Source organism: Manis pentadactyla, chromosome 5, assembly GCF_030020395.1.
Source record: "Manis pentadactyla isolate mManPen7 chromosome 5, mManPen7.hap1, whole genome shotgun sequence".
Lineage (NCBI taxonomy): Eukaryota > Metazoa > Chordata > Mammalia > Pholidota > Manidae > Manis > Manis pentadactyla.
In genome coordinates, this window is record NC_080023.1 from 63081517 (window position 1) to 63104807 (window position 23291).

Consider the following 23291-nt stretch of genomic DNA (forward strand, 5'->3'; position numbering starts at 1 on the left):
GCAAATTAAAACCATATTGAGGTAACACTGCAAAACTACTAGAATGACTAAAAATTTTAAAACTGAATATACATACCTACTGCTGGGGGAGGGCAGAACCCCCAAAATTACTACCACAGTAATTTTTAGACCATTCTTACTGCCTCAAAAAGAAATCCCATGCCCCTTAGCTATCGTTACCCCTTTATCAACTCATTCCCCTAAGTCCTGAGCAACTGTTAATTTACTTCCTGTCTCTATAGATTTGTCTATTCTAGACATATAATATAAATGAAATGACATATAAGTGATCTTTTGCGATTGACTTTTTACACATAGCATAATGTTTAAAAGATTCATATCTGTTGTATACCATTTATCAGTACTTAACTCCTTTTTATGGTCAAATAATCCTCCATTGAGTGGATATACAATATTTTCTTTATTCATTAGTAGATGGGACATTGAGATTTTTACCTTTGGTTATGTGAATAATGCTATGATTTCCTATATGAGCCTTTGTGGACATAACATTTCTCTTTGGTATATATCTAGGAGTGGCACTGTAGTCGTAATGGTAACTGTTTAACCATTTGAGGAACTGCCAAACTGTTTCCCAAAGTGGCTGTACTATTTGGCACTCCCACAACAGTGTATAAGGGATCTGATTTCTCTGAGTAACTGAAAACACTTGTTATCTGATTTTTTTTTTATTATGACCATATTAGTGGATATGAAGTGGTATCTCCTAATGACATCAAGAATCTTTTCATGTTCTTATTGGCTATTTGTATGTCTTTGGAGAAATGTTTCTTCAAATCTTTAAACCATTTTTTTTTTTAGATTGGGTTATCTTTTGTTATTGAGTTGGCAGACTTTCTATTTTCTAGATACAAGTCTCTCATTAGATATATTAATTTGCAAAGATTTTCTCCTGTTGTGAGGTTGTTTTACTTTTTTGATAGTGTTCTTTGACTATCAGAAAAGTTTTAAATTTTGAAGCCTAATTTGTGTACTTCTTTTTTTCTTGCTTGTTCTTTTGGTGTCATATCTAAGAATCCACTGCCAAATCCAAGGTCATGAAAATTTACCTTTGTATTTTCTTCTAAGAGTTTTATAGTTTTAGCTCTTAAATTTAGGTCTTTGATACATTTTGGAATAATTTTTATATATGAAATAAGGGTGTGAATTATTCTATTGCATCTGCCTATCCAGTTGTCCCAGCATTGTTTGTTCAAAAGATTATTCTTTCCCCATTGAATGGCCTTGTCAAAAATTAGTTCATCAAGACATGTGGGTTTATTTCTGGTCAATCAATTCTATTTGATCTTTATGTCTGTTCTTATGCCAGCTCCACACTGGGTTGATTACTGTTGTTTTGTAGTAAAATTTGAAGTCTGGAAGTGGGAGTCTTGCAAGTTTTAGCTATTCTGGGTCCTTGAATTTCTATATGCATTTTAGGATCAAATTATCATTTTCTATAAATAAGCCAGCTAGTATTCTGCTGGTGATTGTGATGAATCTATAGATCAACTTGGGGAGTACCATCACCTTAAAACATTAAATTCTCCAATCCATGAATATGAGATGTTTTTCCATTTACTTTGATTTTTAAGTTTTTCAGCAATATTTTTGGAGTGTAAGTTTTGCACTTCTCGTTACATTTATTCCTGTTTTATTCTTTCTGATGCTATTTTAAACATTGTTTTCTTAATTTCATATTTCAGTCATTCATTGCAAGTGTGTAGAAATACAACTGATGTTTGTATATTGATCTTTTATCAGTACAACCTTGTAGAGCTCATTTACTAGTTGTAATGATTACTTAAGTAGATTCCTTAGGATTTTCTATATACAAGTTTATGTCACCTGAGACTAGAGATAGTTTTACTTTTTCTTTTCCAATTTGGATGTGTTTTAAAACATTGGAACATTTTTACATAATAGGTTACAGGAGGGTTCAGGATCTATTGTTGATTATACAGTCTGAAATGAAAGTGGCAAAGTTTTTATCTTAGTCTATCTCCTACTGTATTCCTTTCCAATTTATCGTTTTTACTGGAGTCAAGGTGATTTTGTGGCAGATAGGGTTCTTTGCTTGTAAGCCACAGAAACAAATCTTAGATAACTTAAGCTAAAAAGTAAAAACAGATTATGGAATGCATAAATTCTAACATTTTGCACTGTCTTTGTGTCACTTGACTAATGACTCAAACACAACAGTGTCTGTTGGCTAAACTTAGATCACATGCTTTCTTGGGTGTACTTTGGTGTAAAGGGAAGGATTTGATGGAAAGTAACTTTAGGAGTCTCTTTTGTAGAGGCATTTACTTTCAACCAGTTTGAAAAACTCATTGGAAAATCTCATTAAAAAATTGGGATTTCATTAAAAAGGGAACAAATTCTATATTACTAACAATGTCACATATTCACTAGAGATCTTTTCTAAAATGCAAATATGATGTTACTTCTTTGCTTAACCTCCTTGGCTCTTCCTTGCCCACAAGATCAAGTTCTAAATCATTAACATGGCAGTAAAAGTTTTTCACAGCCTAGTACCTGGCCTCATCTCCATGCCAACAGTGCTGAACATTTATTGAATATATCAGACCTCGTGCCATATAAGCTAAAACACAAATAAGCACTCTTACTTTGAGACACTCATGTTCTAGCAAAAGATGTATATTAGTATGATGAACTCTTAATTCCCTAACTTGTAATGAGAGCTAGCATGACCATTACTCCTGGTTTTTGCCTATTGTCCTAACACAGTTACTAATAGTACTAACCCTATTTTTCAGTCTCTAAAGTTTCTAAGTTTAGACAATAAATATAACATACCTACATTTTCTCAGTTAACACTGAGCAAAAAAATTCTGTGAAGGATTGAATCTGTTATGTCGTAGCAGGAATGAGATAGTGCATTCCTAATGGATAATTTGTGTAGAGTTTAATAAATCAATTATTTGCAAAGGTATGGGCAAAATATAGAGAAACCTCAAGAGGCGTATCCTGGGCTACCCTAGGGGAGGTAACTGTGACCTTCCACTGAGAGATGCAGCCCACCAGCCATGATTCCATTTCAAGGGAGCTGGGGGAATACATACCCATACTCCTTTGTTGTACTGCTGTAGCTCCCATTGCCTGAACTCAACTGCAATCTAAGGAAAAGAAAGCCGTTTGAGTTCAGGCTCCTGGGGGAAGAAAGGATGGAGAGTGGATCTGGCGAACAGATATCCTCCATAAGGACTCACTGTTAATACCCTATATTACAACAGGAAAAAATGAGATGAAGAAAGGCTAACTTGATCAATGTGACAAAACAAATGAGTGGTAATGTGGAGTTGATGTGTCATGTTCTCCCTACTCTCCCCGGTTCCCACACTCAAGCAATGCCAGTTATCTATCCTTCCCATAGCATCACCATCCTTGAAACCACTGCATCTTTGCTTATTCTGTTACCCCTTTGCTCTCCGCCCTGTTCCACCTCCTGTTCTGACAGGAAGAGTGAACAGCTCCTTCTACTGTGCTTTAAACCACCCCACCCCACCATGCCTGCCCAGTTCATATATCTGTTCTAGGATTTGGCTTATTTATCAGAGTTGTTTAAATATCTGTCTCAGACAGACTATGCACTAGTTAAGAGTCAGAGAGACATAATCATTTAGAAATATTTAGTTCCTAGCACAGTGCTAGGTACAGAGTTAAAAAAGAAATCTATTTGTGGGGGGGACCTGGTGAAGGGGGGAGTCTAGTAAACATATTGTTCCTCATGTAATTGTAGATTAATGATACTAAAACAAACAAACAAACAAACAAATAAATAAATCTATTCCCTTAGCAACTCTATTAGGGAGGAACTATTACAGATTTTAAGGTGAGAAAATTAAAGCACTGAAAGATTAAGTAATTTGCCCAAGGTCAAACAGCTATGAAGTGGTAAGCCAGGATTTTTTTAACATGGGTAGTCTGCCTGTAGAATGTTATTTAAATAACTTCATAATGAGAACTAACACTCTGAAATAGCCTTCCTTGACCAAAAGTAATTAAATTGTACTTCTATTAAATATATTTATGCAACTGCCAAAAAAAAAAAAAAAAAAAAAGGAGGGGGGAAATTAAGGCATTGCTCCTAGTCAGTGAAAAAGTAGTTTAGGCAGAAGCTGGGTACATTGTGATGATTTTGTCCTAAAAGGGTTTCCTCCAACAAATGAAATGTTGGACTAAGTGACTTTAAACTTTTGTGATGAGAATAAACTAACCTACCCACAAAGGTAGGAAATTACTATTCTTTTATAATCTAATCAGCAGTTTTACACATAAGCATTTACAAACAAAACAATTAATTAAATCCTGCAGAGAAGCATTTCTTTCTTGTCCCTCCCTCCCTTTGCATAGCGCCCATCCAGGTGGTAATCTTAATTCAACACTTACTGAGCGCCTACTGTATGCTGGACATAAAATGGTGGTCCTTCAAAAGGTTTAAAATTAAAAGTCAAGGGGGCAGAAATTGGCAAAACTGGAGGTTAGAGCTCTGCAAGTGTGGGTCCGCCCACAGACTGAGGAGGTACCCATTCAGAACTCCCCCGCCCCTTTTTTTTTTCACTGAATGCTCTCATCCCTGGCGGTTCCCTGGGATCCTGGCTCTTCGACCCCTCCCGGGGCAACCCAGCCTCTCTGCCTCGCAGCAGCCAGACCGGCGCCCGAATCCCCTTCACCCCTTGCCAAAGGCGGCGCGGCGCGATCGAATCCGGAGACCCAACAGGGACAGGGCGGGAGAGCAGACCAAGGCCCCGAGACACCGGTGCTCGGTCTCAGCTCAGACTAAGAGGCGCCCCGGTCTAACGAGGTTTGTCTTTCACCTAATTCAATACGCCCGGGTTTTCCCTGAGGGCGCAATCCCGTGGGTTGATCAGAGTCCTTCACCGCCTCACCACACTTTCCCTGCGCTTCAATCTAATTGGTCCCCGTCCTCTGACCGATCGCTATCCTCAATCGCCTTGTCGTCGTGGGCCTCCGTCCCCGGCCCCTCGAAGGGCGGCGGGAATATACAGCACCTCTGGACCCTGGCCGCCCAGGCTTTGCCCGGGCGCCGCGCCTGCCCGCACCACCAGGACCCTGCCATTCTGCCCGCCACACAGACACGCAGTTACGCCCCAACATTTGCTGGAAAAATCCTTCCTCATGGCCCGGTAGTCTCCCAGTCCGTGCGCCTCGGAGTCTCACCGACTCCATAGTCACTCGCCCGGCCCTGTCTCCGTGCCGGCCTAGCGCAAACCCGCTCTCGCGCCTCCGGGCCCTGGGTCTGTTTCCAGCGATCAGATGAAGTGAGCTGAGTCCGCACGTGTGATCAGCGGGCGCACGCCACGCCTGGGGGAGGCCTCGGCCCCCACGCACTAGGACAGTCACCAGCTGTGTTCATTCTCTGGCGGGGGCGTTCTTTTCTTTTTCTCTAGAGAGTGGTGGTTGGGTCGTCCGCGGCAGCAGCTACTATGGCCTCTTCCTCTTCACTGTGGTCCCCTAGCCGGTTGCACGCTCGTGATAGCGTCCACCTGCCTGCCTTTTAACTACTCCCTTACAAAGAGAGGAACTGTGGAGGCGCCTCTCTTCCCTCTTGGGGGTCAGCCGCCCACCTCGGTTGCCCACCGCTTGCTCTGGTGGCCTGCATCTCTTCCAAGCCGGTTCCTCCGGGTGGAGCGTGCTTGCTCAGGACTGTCTGTCTGCGACATGTTGTCCCCGCGGACCCGTATTGCCCCAGGGCCCCTTCCCCTTCTCCGCAGCCGCTCCAGCAGCCCGCTTCGCGAAGCGCGTGGCGGGACCCGTGTCTGGAACCCCCGCGCCCAGGCTTTTACTCGGACTCCAGCACGTTGTTGAACAGGGGGTAGCGGCCAGCGCACAGGTTTGGGGCCTCTTGGTGGCACCGGAAAGAGTAGCTTCGGGGCGGACGGTTACCGCCCGGGAGAGAGAGCCCTGCGGCCTGAGGTCGCTGACCCCCGCTGGAGGCCCGCCTGCCATCCTGCCTCCCACCGCCTCAGCCCCGGCGCGCAAACTCACACCCCTTTCCAGAGAAGCAAATGGTCCCTTCCAGGCGGGTGGCCATGTTGCTCTAATAAATCGGGAGGGGCGGCGGCGTGGGGGGAACAGAAGCCGCCGGCTGCGAGGAGGAGCCGGGCGCGAGCCGAGCGCAGCAGTCAGGGAGGCGCGAGGGAGGCGCGGGGGAGGCGAGCCGGAGCGGCAGCCACTGTTGGCGGGGAGCACCCGGGCGCAGCCGGAGCTGCCGCCGCGATGGCCGTGGCCGTGGGAAGAACGTCTGTGAGTGCGGGGACCTCGTTCGCCTCGCCCGCTGCTCCTCCGGCGCTGGGCGGTCCCGGTTTCGGGCGGGTGCCGGCGGGGAGCACGGGGGAGCCGGGCGTGGGCTCGGACGGTGGCGGCTGTGGGTGTGGGTGTGGGTGTGGGTGTGTGCATGCTTTTGGGCGCGCGTCTGGGGCGGAGGGGAGGCCGGCGAGCCCGGAGGCTCCGCGGCTACGTGATGCCACAGTGTGTCGATTCGTCGCGCCCAGATTTCGGGGATGGGGGAGAAAAAGGACCCCGCTCCTGTTTTCCTTTTGAAAAGATTCTTTTAGTCCCGGCGTTTCTCAGCCGCCTCCCTTGCTACGCGCACACCTTTCCCTCATGACAGTGGAGAAAGGCGCCGAGTGCGGGGGTTTCCATCGGCTCCCCCAGATCGAGGGGTGACCCGGGCATGGGAGTTGTCAGCCGAAGCGCTGTGTGTCACACGGTTGTACAAACTGGCCAGAAATAAAGGGTGGGATTTCCGTGGTGGCTTCCCCAGTGCATTGTGAGACCCCGGACACCCTCAGGCACCCACGCGGGTGACTGGGCCCTACCCAGGATGTGGACAAAAGCCTTACACACACAAAGTTTTCAAAAGGCCCCCTTGTCGCGGTGGGTGGAGGTACTGCTCTGCGTGTGGAGGGCCGGGGGTGGCGGGCCGAGGGCGGGAACGCGGGGAAGGGTAGGGAGGGCGGGTGCGTGGAGAATCCGGCGCCGCGCCGCCGGGAGTTGAGCGGGCGAGGGCGGGGTGCGCCTGCCCGAGTCCTGGGGAGCAGGGCTCAGTTCGCGCGCGGCTCAGACCCGGTGGGAGGGAGTCGGACTCGCAGGGCGCGGTTTCAGCCGGGGCTCCGCATCCCTGGTGGAAGGCGGAGGAAGGGGAGGCGGCGGCCTTTCCTATTGATTGAAAGCGGCCGAGCCGGGTGGGGAAGGCGGCGTCCTCTTGCTTTCTCTTTCCCCATTCTGTGTCTATGTTCACAGTCCGCTTTCTCCCCACTGGCTTTGGGGGCGCCTCGAGCGACGTTCTTTCTGCTCTACCACGTTTTTTCCTTTTTCTCTTCTTCCCCTTCCCACAACTGTAGCTGCAGGTGATGGCTTGAGAGATTTTGTAGAGTACAGACAAGTTTTACCGAAATGCCGGAAGCTCTGAAATCCCAGAAATGCAAGCCTGTGCTCTAGGACTCCCCGGGCTCCTTCCTAACTCCTCCCACGATATACAGGCTTTTTGCACCCCCACCACCATCCCCGGAAATTTGGAGGTCCCTCTAATGGTTCTAACTTGGTTTGGTGGTTCGGCGGCTGCTGTGTTTTCAAAAAGATTCTCCACAGTCAGAAAATGTGCAGTAGTCATATTGAAGTATAAATGTGGGTCTTTTAGGCATTTTAAACTCTAATATTTAATGACATACTCTTAAGAATTCAAGTCTCCTCTTGCACACAAATAGTGGTCTTGATAATTAGTGGTCGTAGATTGTTGTTCCTGAGGGAATTTGCGTAGTCCCTGGGATAATCCCTTTATTTTTCTGGTGAGGAAATCGAAGTCCAGAGAGGTCAAGTTTATCTGGTTAAATTACTCTCTCCTCCTTCCCGCCCCCACACTATGTTTATTTCCAGGGCACAGATTCAGAGAACTAAAATAATACCTGCTTTAGGTAATGGGAGAGCATCTAGGAAATGCGAACTTTTTCTGAGGGTCGAAGGGAGTGTCTTTTACTGTAGCACCTATTGCTGATGCATTCTTGAGGCGCGGGGGAGGTGGAAGAAATAATTTGCTGCACATTTTCTATAAATTAGTTCATATATGTCAAGTTAAATAGGAACAGTATGTGGATTTAAGATTTAGTTGTGTGGCCATAATCATACCCAACACCAGGTCTGCCAACCAGATGTGAGCTTAATTCCACAGAATTCTTATGTAAGACCTCTCATTCAAATAATAGGGGAGATTTTTTAAAAGTGTATGTGTACAGAGGAGGTAACTGCCTTCGCTGCACATTCCCTCTTGTCTCTGGAATTAACATTAAATTATATAGAACTTTTTGGAGAACTGAGTTGTGGGCTGGGTGATCCATTGACTATAAAGTCAGAAAGTTATTTCATACATTTCCAAGAATCTGTTGAGCTCTTTCACTATTCATTTGGTTACTGTCTTAAGTATGGTGTCTGCAGTTATGTCTTCAAAACAACCCCAGTGAATGCTCCACACCCAGCTCCAGGGGGTCTACACTGCATTCTCTACCCTTACTGTTCCCTTATCCTGTGATTTGAACAAAAGAAAGGAGGAGTGTGTTGAGAGAAAAGAATCACTTCAAAGTTGATTTCTGTATGAGTGGAGCTTCCCTACTTACTCCTTTAGAGTTAGATTTTTTTTCTTAATTGTTTAGTAAAACATGAACATATTTCCTTTCCTTATAAATTGCATCTCCCATCCAGATTAAAGGAAAGATCAATCAGAATAAATTGCCCTCAATTTTAGACAGTCTTGAATTTGAACATCTTAGTGTGATATCCCAGGTAAATATGACATTTTACTGGACAAAAACCCCTATATGTCAGAAGCAGTATTTTCTGTCTTGTGAACTGGTTATAGTTATAACCATTTATATCTTAAGGCTGAATTCATGTGTTTCTTAAGTTGGATTTGGATTTGTTGCTGGAAAGCGAAAGCTTCAGTTTACTGTGATGCTTTTTATTTCCATTTTAATCTTGACCCCTCAATTATCCATTTTCTCAGGGATGGTTTTGGGGCTTGGCCCTGAGAAGACCCTGAAGCACATATGCTGTTTCCAGAAGGTAACGGATGATTAGTAAGAGCCTTTCTTCCCCAGGGATGTGTCCACATTTTGGATGAGTTAGTATTTTTACATCCAAGTCCCAGGGCAGCTATTATTTTTATTTTAAACAGAACATGATGATTTACTCTACCTGGGAATTAGACTTTATGTAGCTGATCCACTCTCTCTGAAGGTGTGGTGTTTATTAAATTATGAAGTCTAAGAGTTGAACTTTAGAGGTCATTTGGTTCAGCCTCCTTCCCAATGCAGAAACATTTCCTACTCTATCCCTAACAGAAGGTATGTTTAAACTTCCCAATGGCAGAGATTTGCCTATACCATCCTTCAAGAAACACATTTAATTGTTCTTTTATCTGTAAAATCCAAAGGAACTGGAAAACTAAGTTCATTCATTCACTTATTTAACACTATCCGGCACCTCTGAAGTGTCAGCTGTTCTAGGTGCTGGGGGTACAACAATGGACAAGAGAGAAATTCCCTTCTTACCTGGAGATTTTATTTTCAGAGAGATTTAGTGTGCCTGTGTATTAAAGTGACAGAATTCAGTGGCGTATGTAAACCATTTAGGGAGAAAGGGAATTAAGGGCTTACTGCTGAAACGACAGTTGTGATTCTGGTAAAGGATCTTATCTGCTTGAGGATCATTACAAACAGTTCCTGAAGATACAGCCTGTCTTCGGCAGGAGGAGGGGTGGGGACTGACACTGAAATGCTATTATTTCCTCTTGTTATAAGTTGTCATTCCTATGACTTGAGGATATAGTCCCCCACAGAGGGCTGTGGCTGTTGTACCTATAGAAAAATTAACGGTCCAGGGGAATGCCATCTAAATGATAAAGGTGCTGTCATCTAGGGGGAGGCTTTTAGAAATAAAACTCTTTAGTCAGTGATATAAATTATACACATTGAAGCTCTACTGGCAGTTATTAAAGAAGCAAGAAGTGTTTGAGGTGCAGTAATCCCTCCTGTTTAAATCTTGTGAACGCTGTAGGTTATTTTTTTGTCTTCTAAATATCTACTTGAAAAATGACATGTCAAGTAATGATTCTATAGCATCTTACTATGCTGATGGGCAGTGACTACAATGGGCAGAGGAGACTTGATCATATGGGTGAATATTGAAACCACAATGTTGTTCATGTGAAACCTTCATAAGATGGATATCAATGATACTTTAATTTAAAATATATGTATATAATAATAATAAAAATATTTAAACCCTGGAAGTAGCAGCAAACAAACAAAAGGACATGTCAACATCACAGTGAAAAAAAGACCCAAGGAAAGGACAAAACTACCCATATTCTGCCATCCTGATGTAACAGCTCTTAGGGTGTTAGTACATTTTCATCAGTTTTTCGAGCTGTATGCCAGCAAGTGTAGCCCATCTTGTATGAACTGTCCCTTAGAAACCAAACTGTGTGGGTGTACCCTCTCTGACTACTGGGACACTCCTAATGGAAGAGGCAGATGCTTAGTGCTTTTGAAGGGGCCCTTCTGTGTCTGTGTCCAGACAAAGAAAAGGATGATTTGAATGGCCTACTTTGATTGATTGCTGGAAGACCCGGTGTTTATACCCAGTGATGATGCCCCACAGCTGATGAGGATCTTGGGGTGTAGACTTGCTGTGGAGCAGGCTACAGTTTTCTGTGCCTGTGTGTCTCTTTAGAGGACCTCAAACTTGGGGGAGGGGAGTAGGGGCCGCTCTTGGATTTTGTTACTTATTGGGAACTGTCTTTCATAGCTTTAGCTACAACTGTCTCTCGACTGGGGTCATTGAAGCTGAACCATTATTTAAACAGACTCAGCGGGTCTATATCCTTTTTCCTTATGAAACCTGCTTTACAATATAATTGATGTCCCTCCATGCCCGCCCATCTTTTTCTTTAAATTCAAATTGACTGAAAACTCCCTTCCCATGAAATAATACCTCTCCTGACCAACTCAGGATGCTGGCAGCCTATCAGTGAAGCCGCTGTTGAACCTAAAAACAGTCCTTGGGCTGAGGTGATAAGGCTTCTTAGGAGAATTTGCTCTGTTGTTGATGTCAAGTTTGCATCATCTGAGGCCTGGCATGAGGTAAAAATCAGGAGCCTGTCCCTTGACAAGACCGGAGCCAAGGCACTAGAGCCACTTTTTTAAGGATCTATGCCAGTGTGAGCACCTTGTCAAGTCAAAGGAAGTTGAGCTGTGAGGATGCGTTCTGTCTGCCTGCTGAACTGTGACCCGTGTGGGACGGAATGTGATGTGTTGATGGAGGGGGAAGGCTGAGGTGGAAAGGCAGAAAGGGCTTCATGTTCCAAAAGAAACATCTTGGTACCTGACAAGGGAGCTTTCTTCCTGTCCCCCAACTTTTGCATTTAAAAAATTGTGGTAAAATGTATATGTAACATAAACTGTACCTGCTTATTTTTGACAATTAAATAACAGTCCTTGGGGAAGAACTTATGTTTTTTTTTTTTTCTTACAGAAATAGAATCACAATAATATAGATAGGTTAGAAATTGAAAAACGAAGCAACCCTCAGCACACTAACACATGATTAATCATTCTTGGCTTCCTAATCCATCTGCTTTCTCATTCTGTGCAGGTGCTGAGATTATATTGAGTATTTGAGATGTTGTCCTGGCTGTTGTCATCAAATTGCTCTGAAGGATGAGTAAGCAATAGGACTTAGCAGGGAAAGTGAGATGGAAAGGTGTTTCAAGCCAAGGGAGCAACATGTGTAAAGCTCTGGAAGTGAGGCAGAACCTCTAAAGGAAATCCAGTGTAGGTGCGACATCAGTGTTCAGGGTGGTGGACAGATGTGAGGCTGGGCAGGTGGGAAGAGATCATGCAGTACATCCTTTAAGGCATATGCATATTAACTATACAGCTCTTTAAATATTTATATCCTATCCACCCCTGTCCCTCAACTAAGTATATCTCAGATTCTTGGAACTGGTTGATGGAAGACACTGAAAACCTGCAGAGCACAACTTCTTCAGGATTCAGCAGAGTAGAGGGGAGTTGGGGAAGGATCAAGAGAGCATAATTGAGGAAGCAAAAAGAGGAGGAGGAGGGGACAGTGACCACATTCCAGCATAGGCCCTCCTCTCTCTGTTCTTCTGTATTGAGACCTTTGTCAAGATGTAGAACTAGGAATTATTTTCTTAGGCACTTGGGGTGAGGGTGGGAGAATGGTAGGACTTTCCCACCTTAGACTGCAAGTACCATTGAGTGTTGTCCATAAAATAAATTAAATATGCATTGGATCCTATCAAAGTAGGCAAAGGGGATATGCTGAACCCTGAACTGACTATTCAAGCTCTTAGATGTATCACTTCCACAGGAACTTCCAAACACTCACTCCTAAATGCAACAGGGGAAAGATGGATATTCGTTCTGCAGAGTGGCTCTGCCAGTCATTTGGCCAAACTTGATTAAGAGGACCGTGGGATTGGAGTTAAATCCTACCGTAGAGAGGGGCAGGCAATATTTTGAATGATGAGAGTTCACCTTCCCTTCCTACTCAGGAAATCTCCAATAGAGGCAAGGGTCTTTATTATTTTAAAAAATTGTCTCCCCATCAGTATGGTTTTTCTCACTGTCCTACTCGGATTCCAGTTGTACTTGGTAGAACGGTAAGTGTGTAGGTAGTGTGTTTGTGTTAAACAGCCAGAATGCATTGAAGGCAGAGAGTGATCATTCCTGTTAGTCACTCACAACGAGCTTCCAGCAGTGTCCGCACCAAGTGAGGGATGAGTGGTGACCTTCTGTGCTACTCGGGTGGCCCCAGCCCTGGGACTATGCTCTCTGGGAAGTGGTTTTGAAGGCATTTGGACTTCCAGCTGCTTGGTAGAATTATTTTCCTTGGGATGCCTCCAGTTCAGTCCTTTCCCAGCCCTTCTGTCCCCAAATACAGAGGCATCAGATGGCACCTTCTTCCCTTGCTTTGTTTTCCCTCACTGAGAGGCAGTAGTATAACACATTTTGGTCAAGAATGTGGGTTCTGGAGCCAGAGTGCTGGGGTTTTAGGGTGTCAGCTCTGCCATTTAACCACCTTTATGGCCCTAGGCAAGTTACTTATCTTTGAACCTCATATTCCTTATCCATAAAATAAAACAGTACCTTCCTCAGTCATTGGATTAAATGAGTTCATGCACACAGTGCTTGCAGTGAGGCCTGAAACATTCACCCTCCCTTCAGAGATGTGAATGCTGGAATAATAGCAGCTTTGTACCGATGACTGGGCTCAAACCAGAATTGCCAACCCACCCACCCAAGTCTTCCTACTTAATATTTGCCCCTTCCTCTTGCACGCCTGAAATGCAGTATTACGTTTTTCTTGTGAGAGCAGACCTTTGAGGTATAGGTGCAAGATACCCTCTCCATGAAGTCCCCCTTAACCATTCCAAGTTTTGGTGGCTTTTTGGTCTTTGAATTCCTACTGGAGTATTGCCTGCAACACGATGTCATTGTGTTCTGGAGTAACCCTCCACACACACTTTCTTCAAGTTCCTTTTTTTTTAAAAAGGAATGATCAAATATAGCTGTGAACATTTAAAAAAACCGCCCCATTACCGTAAGCAACAGATTCTGCTAGCCTTGACCACATTGTGCATTCTTAGCCTCAATTCCCAGATTTGAGGGGAAGAGACTGTGTTGAGCACTGCTGCCCCCACCTGCCCAGTCATTAATAAACATTTATCTGAATGAGTGAAAATTGATCCTTTGGGTCAGTTGCATAAGACATACGCTGGCCCACATCCTCTCAGTCCACCTTTTCATTCCAGCTTTAGCTGCAAATTTCAGGCAGGTGTAGACATCATAGCTGCAGCTTTCTGCTTAGGCTTCTCTCCTGTAGCTGCTTGTGTTCTTTCTAGCTGTTCTGACCTTTGTAATGAATGTCCAAGGGAGTTTCATGGGCCTTAATTGATGGAGGATGGAAGCAGGTGGAATTATTTATACTTCTCTCTTTTGTTGCTAAATGGGATGATTCTGAGGCACAGTCTGTATGGCTGCTCAGAGGGTCCCAGCCACAGTATCAGCCTACAGGGGAGATTAGCTCCATATGTAAACCCTTAAGGTGGCTGTCGATCCTTCCCATTATACTGTTCATAGTCCCTACTCCTTTTCCTTTTGATCTCTTCCCCAAATAGCCACATGCATGCAAGCCCTCATCTTAGGCCCCTGCAATTTGGGGAAATCTAGGGGAAAACACATTTGGGATCACTCTTTTACCTTATGCAAATGAGGGAGGATGAATATTACTTTTGTAACATGCTAAGTAATGCCGGACATTAAAGTAATGCTTAGAACAAACTTACTTGACTAGGTTTTTACTATTTATTAGAGTTCAAACTTCAAACTTTTTGTAAAAACTAAACTCTGAAAAGAAAGAAACTGGATACCTCACCTAAAACTTTTAGTGCTTTTTATTTCTAGTTCCTTGGAATGAACTCTCACACTCACTGTCCCAGGATGAAAATGTTCATTTCTGGTTGCGCACTTTGTTCTGTAACTTGTTTAACATACCCATTTCAAGTAAATTATGTATTTTGTTATCTAGAAACTAGGTACAGAGTGACTGGGAGAAATATGTTTTCTGGTACATGAACTGTGAACTTGGACCACAGCTTAAAACTGTTTTGAAAAAGAAATCTTGAGCTTACACTGTCTTCATAGATTTTGGAAAAAATCAGGCAATAATTCATGAAACAATGTTTAGTTAACAAATGTTGAGCAATTGTAAGTGACCAGATTAAGTGTCTGCCTGAGAGTTCTTAGGACAGTTGTTCAAATCATCCCTTTACTTTTTATGAGCCTAGCCCAGGGGCAGTCTCTGATAAAGCAGTAGAGATCCTTGGAAACTTCATACACCAAACTGATTCATTCTCCAGCTCTTCCCAAACTGGTTACCTCTTCTCTTGCTCTCAGGTTGGGTTTGACTTTTTGTGTGGGTGGACAATCTAAGGCTGTACTTCAGCCTGATGAAGTGATTTGATGATTTTTACCTCTTTGTTTTCAAAGCCTTTTCCAATCCTTAGTCAAGCTCTTAATCAGTTCTGCCCTGGGGAATGTTGGACTGTCCACAGTTGAAACACAATTTTATCTCTGAGTACTCTAAGAAGTCTTTTAGTTGTTGGTAATCAAATTTGCCCCATTCAAAACCAAAATTCCAAGGTATTTTGTGAAGTAGGGCAGAAAATTTAATTAAGATAAGATTTCAGCCATTGAATGATTAATAATTGATTTTTTTGCCACTAGCTGCTATTCCAAAGCTGTTTTTTAAGCTGTGTGGAAGAGAACCTGAGTCAAATCGGATTTTATAACCAAATCAAAGATAAGGGTGATAAGAATTCTTAGGACTTTACATGATACACACTTAGGTATATTGAGAATTTGGGATACTGCTAAATATTTATTGGTAAATCTTCTTTCTGGAAGAACTTGTGTTCTTATTGCTCAAAGGCTTTTCCTGTTTCCCATTCGTTAAGTCAGCAAACACTGAGCTCCAGCCAACACTGCATGTGTGGAGATATTGAAACTATATTCCTTCTCATTCTCCCACCAAACCAAACCAGAACTAAAATTTATTTTTGGCAAATGGATCTCCCTGTAACTAAGATTCAAAATCTTGGAATAAGGCTTGAATTTAAGGGTGAGTTACCAAGGCTTGTTGGTCATTCCATTGCCGATTGAGTTTGTTCTCCTTGGTTCTTGTCCCTGCTGAAACAAACAATTGAAAGGCAGAGGCACAGTGGCAAAGCAGAGTGAAAGTTTTATTTGAATACACTCCAATGAGGGAGTGGGCCAGAGTCATGGTAGACAAAGGCACAAACTTTTAAGGGAGGGTCTGTTTATCATGTCCTAGCTGGGAGGCTTCTCTCCCATTGACAGGGTGAGGTCCCTTGATTGACAGTTCTAGTCATACACCCATTCTTCTTGGTGCACATGAAGAGTGCACACACAAAAGTCTTTTCCCAGAGTGCACACACAAAAGTCCATGGTGTGGGGGGTGGTGAGCAGAACTGCAATTTTATTTTAATGAGATTATGATGAGGTGTGTTTGGGGTGGTTCTTCTTGGGACCTGGTTGGGACCAGTTGGGCCTTGTCCTGATAGGCAAGAAAGTTATCTCCCAGCAAAGCCTCTGTCGTCTTGTAGTGGGACCTTGAACCTTATCTTTGCCTTCTCCGGCTGCTCCTGTCTTTTCTACTTAACAATTCCTACCTCATGTCTCAACCACTTGCAGCCTCATTCATGATGGTGGATCATCAGCCAGATACTTGAAGACCTTTGGTTTTTGGTTGTGTTCTCTACATTGTTGGAAATACCTAAGTAAAATATCTAGCCCATGCTCATAAGAAGCCTACAATTTAAGTTAAGGAGAAAAGTCTGAGACTCAGATAATGTTCAACTTCTGTGGGGGGATCTTTTTTTTTTTCCTCCTTTTTCATCCTCCTCCATTCTTTGTATGTTATGAATTATGTTCTGTACTCTTTGTCTTTCCCTTGGGTGACATCTATTTAGCCTTAGGAATACTTCCAATCTATAGGAATCCCTCCAAAATGCACTGTAGAGGTGGTTTGTGGGAGGTAAATTCTCTCAACTTTTTCTTACCTGAAAATTGTTTGATCCCTCCTTCGAATTTAAATGATAACCTTACTGGGTAGAGTATTCTTGGTTCAAGGCCTTTCTGCTTCATTGCATTAAATATATCATGCCACTCCCTTCTGGCCTGTAAGGTTTCTGTTGAGAAGTCTGATGATAGCTTGTTAGGTTTTCCCTTGTATGTGATCTTTTTTCTCTCTCTAGCTACTTTTAAGAGTCTGTCCTTATCCTTGATCTTTGCCATTTTAGTTACTAGGTGTCTTGGTGTTGTCTTCCTTGGGTCCCTTGTGTTGGGAGATCTGTGGATCTCCATGGCTTGAGAGACTATCTCCTTCCCCAGATGGGAAGTTTTCAGCAATTACCCCCTCAATGACACTTTCTATCCCTTTTTTTCTCTCTCTCTTCTTCTGGTACTCCTATAATATGAATATTATTCCGTTTGGATTGGTCACACAGTTTTCTCAATATTCTTTCATTCTTCGAGATTCTTTTTCTCTCTGTGCCTCAGCTTCTTTGTATTCATCTTCTCTAATTTCTATTCCATTTACCGTCTCTTCTACTACATCTAATCTGCTTTTAAATCCCTCCATTGTACGTTTCATTTCAGGTATGGAATTTCTTAATGATTGAATCTCCGACTTAAATTCGTTCCTGAGTTCTTGAATATTTTTCTGTACCTTCATAAGCATGTTTATGATTTTTATTTTGAACTCTCTTTCAGGCAGATTGGTGAATTCAGTTTCATTTGACCCCTTTTCTGGGGTTTGTGAGATTTTGGTCTGAACCATGTTCTTTTGACATTTCATATTTCTGTGTGGTGCCCACTAGTGTCCAGAAGCTCCAGTCTCTGGAGCTGCTCAGCCCCTAGAGTGAGGTTGGTGGTCATAGGGTAGTGGAGCTGGTGTCTGGGGGGAGAAAAGATCTGTTTCCTGATTCCCGTCTGTGGTGCCTGTCTCTGGTGTCAGAGCCAGTGGGCCAAGCACACAGGTGTAAGCCTCTGTGCTTGGCATCTCTAGCTGTTGTAGGCAGGGCCTCCCTCTGGCTGGCCTGATGCCAGTGCAGTGACTGCTGGTTTGTGAACCAGTGCCGGCAGGCTAGGAGGAAGGTGCAGCAGGCTGCATGTCACAGTGGGGGGCCTTGGAGCTGAGCAGCCAGTCAGGGGAATAGAGCACCTGAAGCTCCTCAAAGTTCCCAACCAACTGGACAGAGCACGCCCAGACAACCTGGTCCAGCTTTCCCCACCCCCAGACAGCAAGCTCCGTGCAAACCCCACCCCTTCAGCAGCCCTCTCGCTGCTAGGGAGCCTCTCAGACTGTCTGCCTTTCCCTTGTCCTGGAGTGGCCAGGTGTGGATCCCGTCCTCCACAATCGGCTGGAATCTCAGTCTCTCAAGCATTCCACCTGTCTGAGCTCCCCATTGTCCAGAACACCACACAATGTAGGTTTCTGCTCCCAAAGCAGACTGCCAGGGCTGGGTGTTCCTCAGTCCTAGGCCCCCACCCCCTCCCCGCTCCATTTCTCTTCCTCCTGCCGGTGAGCTGGGGTTGGGGAAGGGCTCTGGTCCCACCGGATCAAGGCTTTGGTATGTTACCCTGTTTCGTGAGGTCTGCTCTGTTCATGAGGTTTGTATGCAGACCTCTTTTTTTTTTTGCTCAGCCTTCTTTTTTGTTCAGCCTTCTTTTTTGTTGCTGTTTTAGGATTAGTTGTATTAATTAACTATATTTTGGTACCATTTGTGGTTTTGGGAGGAGTTCTCCATCTCACCTCTCATGTTGCCATCATGAATCCAGAAGTCCTGTGGGGGGCTCTTGTCAACTCTCCCTGTTCTCTTAGATAGTAAACTTTGGGAACTTTGTTCAGCATTCATAAAGAGTATGACCCATTTCTTTCCCTTCTTTTCCCTTCTTATTCTGTAGCTTGAGGAGTGCTAGAAAGAAAACCCTAACTTTCTTTCTTCCTAGGCTACCAATCTGAAAGTTATTTTTTTGGCTTAAGGCCGGGATGAAAAGGGCACACCAAAGGAAATTCAAAGTCTCTGCCAGATTAGTATATGCACTCCATTCCCTCTTCAAAGCACACTGACTGCCCCCAGCATGCTAGATGCTTTTGGCTCATAGGCTAGTACTCTATTCTAGGGTACACATGCATTTCTGTACCTGTGCTTCTGGGTCAGTTCGTTGTTTCCAAACCTGCTTAAGCCAGTTGTAATAATCATCATGATTGCATAATTTAATTTAATAGTATATAAATCTGTGAAATGCAAGTGCAAAAAAAGAGTTTCTTCTAAATTAGGTGATTTAGAAAGATTTAGGAAATGTGTGAATTTTGCTAAAATAAAACTCTATGGATTTAATATGGCTAAGATCATTCTAAAAGGTTGAAGGCAAATTGTAAGAATCTAAAAAGAGTTTGCCTGCTGGAGAAAGACAAGTGCTGAATGACTTCACTCATTTGTGGAGTATAAAAACAAAGCAAAACTGAGGGAACAAAACAGCAGCAGACTCAAACTCCGAGAATGACTAGTATTTGGTTACCAAAGGGAAGGTGCTGGGGAGGGTGAGTGGGGAAGGAGAAGGGGATTAAGGGGCACTGTAATTCTCAGCCACAATATAGTCAGGTCACAGGGAAGGCAGTACAGCATGGAGAAGACAAGTAATACCTGTAGCATCTTACTACGCTGATAGACGGTGACTGCAATAGGGGGCATGAGGACTTGATAATATGGATGAATGTTGAACCATTGTGTTGTATATTTGAAACCATCATAAGATTGTATATCAGTGATACTTAAATAAAAAAAGAAAGAGTGCCTTCAGATTGAATTGAAAATGTCTTTGAATTCTGACTCCATTTGAAACAAACAGACAAGAAATCATAGATGACGTTTATGGATTTATGCTTGAGCAACATCTCTAATTGAAATTCCTCTGACTCTTCATGATGGAAAAAATCCTTGGCCCTTTGTCAAAGAATTGGTCAATGAATACATGTTTATATATTTTAAGGTGAAATAAAATGTTTATAACTATTATTTTAAAAATCCCAGTCTGTAAATGCCTTTTAAAATTATTGTCCAACCCTTACTCCTAATAGCCTTGGATAAAGGGACTCTTGTAGGTGACAGAACAGCTGTTCTCCAGACTTCTGCTCTCCCACCCCCATATTCTAACACATGGGTAGATGGGCAAAAAAAGGTTGATAATTATTGGTTTGTCCTGGGTTGAAATGTAAATGTCTCTGGGAGAGTTAACTCATTTGACACTGACTTCTTTTACACCTAATGTAAATGGTTATCAATTTTCTTTTTTTCTTCTGATTTCAGAGTTGAATGGACACTAGAAACATTGCCTTTTTCATTAGTTTCTCTTAGTTTAGTCCAGAATAAAAGGAAATATGATTTCTAAAGCAAAATAACCTCATTTTGGAAAGGCAAGGTTATTTTAGTGATCTTTTAAGTTCTGTCTTTGAGATATGTGCACATGCACATGAGATAAAGGTTACTCAAAGATGTACTCAGTCAGTGTGGGAAGGAGAATGTATCTCATTAGATGGTAGATGAAGGCTTGGACCACAGTCTTGGTGTCAGCCTTCCTGGGCTTTTGTATTCATTTGGGTGCTTTGACCAGCCTAAATAGTTCATTCCAGTTTTCCTTGGATAATCTTCCATCAGCAATTTGATCTAATTTTTAATCCAATAGTGAAAGTCTTTGGTGTTAGAAAAATGAGCAGAAAGTTAGTTTTCTATTTTAAAAGGGAGTGAGAGGAGAAAGCTACACCAATTGAAGCCGAAATATGTGATTTCTGCATTTCTCAAACTAAAACTGGAATACTTTTTTAGGTTTTGGGGTTTTTGTATTGTTCTTTATTTTGTTTTGTTTTTTGCTTTAGATATACTTTTGGAGTGTTGTAATTTGCCTATTGGCTTTGCTGCTAAACTCAATGCACATATTACAGTAATGTCCTAATTGAAGTTGTGGAATTCCACACATTTTTCTGTGATTAGATTCAGTGGGTAAAAGTTGATCTTCACAATAACTTTGTGAGATAGTTTGACTAGATATTATTTCTGATACAACCCTTCCAGCCCCTATTTGATAGACCAGGACTCACAGACTTGCCCAAGATAAATGGTGATTATCTTAAGGCCAAGTTTTTTGATTATTGGTTATACCCTCTTAGCAAACACAGATACCCTGAAGGTTGCAGAACAACACTGTCAGAGCTTTCTGTGATGATAGAAATGTTTAACTGCATTGCCCAGTATGGCAGTGACTAGCCCTCTGTGACTATTCAACACTTGAAATGTGGCTACTACAACTATAGAATTAAATTTTTTATCTTGTTTAAATAATTTGCATTTAAATTTAAGTAGCCGTATGCGGCTAGTGGCTACCATATGGGATAGTGAAGCTTAGGGGTATAGTTGAGAAGTATTTATAATCCTGATTTCTCTCTTCTCTCATTTTTTAGAAAACCTTTTTATTAAGGAAAATTCCAAACGTACACTAGAGTAGAGAGAATGGTATAGTGAACCCTTCTATCCCATCACCCAGTCCAGTCTTATTTCTTCTCTCTAACTTCCTCTCCCCACCCCTCAGCCTCACAAATTATTTTGAAGTAAAACCCAGGCACAGTTAGATCTCATTTTGTTTTAACAGCTAAGTTGGTGGAAGGAGGAAATGGCATCAGGGAGAGATACTCAGGGATCTTCAGATGTGTTTGTAATTAAAAAAAAACTTGGAAGTATATGGATGGATGGTAAGAGATTTGGTTTAAGATAGATAGTTAATGAGTATATAGATGGGTGATATGCTGCATGCTTGAAATATTTTATCACCATTAGTATCATATAAAAGGCCAAGAGTCAGCCCAGAAATATAATAGTTACTGTATGTACCAGACCTCACTTACCTGTGCTTAAATATTGAACTTTGGATTCATGGGTCATTTAAACATTATTCATAGGCAGTATTTATCATTGAATTTTCTTGAATGCCAGCAGTGTTACAGGGTCATAGGATCTTTAAAAGGTGAGAAGCAAGTTGGGGATCATTTTTCTTTTAGCCCAGTCTCCAAACACGTAATTCTAGAGTGGTAGCTTGATTTGAGCTCATGTGGAGAGGCCCATTGCTTTCATACCATACTTGCCAGGTTGACTCGTTCACTGAGTTTAAACTTGTAGCACTAAGTCACTCCTACTTACTTTTTAAAACAGCAGATACTTATGGCTGAATTTAGAGCAAATATGTTATTTCTATTTGCAGTATTGAAGATAATTTTGTTGGGAAGAAATGTTTTTGTAATTAACAGTATAAAGAGGTCATTTATGAATTTTATCTTTTGGGCTGAGAATTTATGCCTGTTACTGGTGGGTATTATTATAGGAAATGCCTGTTTGTCTTCTGTATTTGTTTGTAAAAGGAACCCTCGTAGCAAGCACATTTTGGTTGTGTGGACACACTGAAGGAAATAATGCTTGCATCAGTGATATTTAAAAGTGCATTTTTCCTTCACAACATAAAACAAGAGTTGTTACTGTGCATTTGCAGTTGAATTTAGGAGCTAGTAATGATTTTCTTCTTATGATATAGTGCAGAATATGTATATTCTAAATTTGGAACTCTGCTTAGGATCTCAGAATTTAAGGGGAATGAATTTGTGATGGTAAAAGGATCTTGTATCATCAGAAATGCTCCCAGGCCTTGGCTCAGCTGTCCTATTGATGGAAAAAGACAATATGCCTTAGAAAAAGAGCTAGTAAAAATTTCAGCAGCATTCTGAACAGCTGCAAGCTGACAGTTGCCACAGGACGCTGTTCCTTTTTTGTGGTCAGGTCTCCAATAGAGCCTGACCTGTTTGTTCCTTTCGTCTTTTGTTAACCACATTCCTGGGAGAGAGGGAAGAGCCTGTTTAATCTCATCATCTACACTGCAGCTTAGTCCAATTTGCTTTTATTCCATGATTCGTGGAAACAGTGAATAGCGGGATAACACCCTACATGTTAATGTTACCATGAATCAAAATTTTTGCCATTTTTGCAAAAACTACTCCCATGAAACAAGCTGCCTTGTCTCCACTTAATAAGAAATATTTGAATCCATGTAGGATGAAGATTTAGGGAGGTGTTTTGTCAAATCCATTGTGCTATAGAGACAAACTATTAAAGCTTTAAAAATGACTGACCTGATTGGGAAACAAAGCAAGTATTTTCAGCTAAGAGGGCACAAGATTACTATGAGTAACTTGTCTTTTTTTTCTTATGTATTAAGTTTGTAAATTTTGAAAAGCTTTTATAATATGCCTGATTTAACTCTGGCAATGACACATCTTGAAAAAGAATACATTCATGTAATCTAGATCTCAATTAATGTTTATATGTTATTACAGTTAGGAAACTGCTAAACTTGATGTAGCCATAACATTAATAGGAAATGGAAATTTACCTTATGTATTCTCTTTAAAAAAATAACGATTGATCAGTGGGTTATCACAGCTTTGATAGGCCTCAGATTGGATCTGGATTGGGTTATTTCTGGTACAGTAAGGTAGAAAGGAGAAAAGTACATAAACCATCTTTAACGGGGTGAGCTTCC

At 42.4% G+C, this 23291-nt stretch overlaps 1 protein-coding gene across 7 annotated transcripts in view; it reads left to right on the plus strand.

Annotated features, from left to right (window-relative positions):
- SEPTIN11 (septin 11) overlaps window positions 1-23291 on the plus strand; it is a 144687-nt gene that overhangs the window by 32676 nt on the left and 88720 nt on the right. Inside the window, exon 1 of one of the 7 annotated variants that reach the window (XM_036896813.2) lies at window positions 6123-6291. The exons of 5 other annotated variants lie outside the window; for them this stretch is intronic. In XM_036896813.2, the coding sequence (XP_036752708.2) occupies window positions 6265-6291 (27 nt within the window). In that variant the 5' untranslated portion in view covers window positions 6123-6264. Of the gene's footprint in view, window positions 1-6122; window positions 6292-9030; window positions 9103-23291 lie in introns of those variants that run through there. One more of the 7 variants, XM_057502350.1, reaches the window with a different exon arrangement.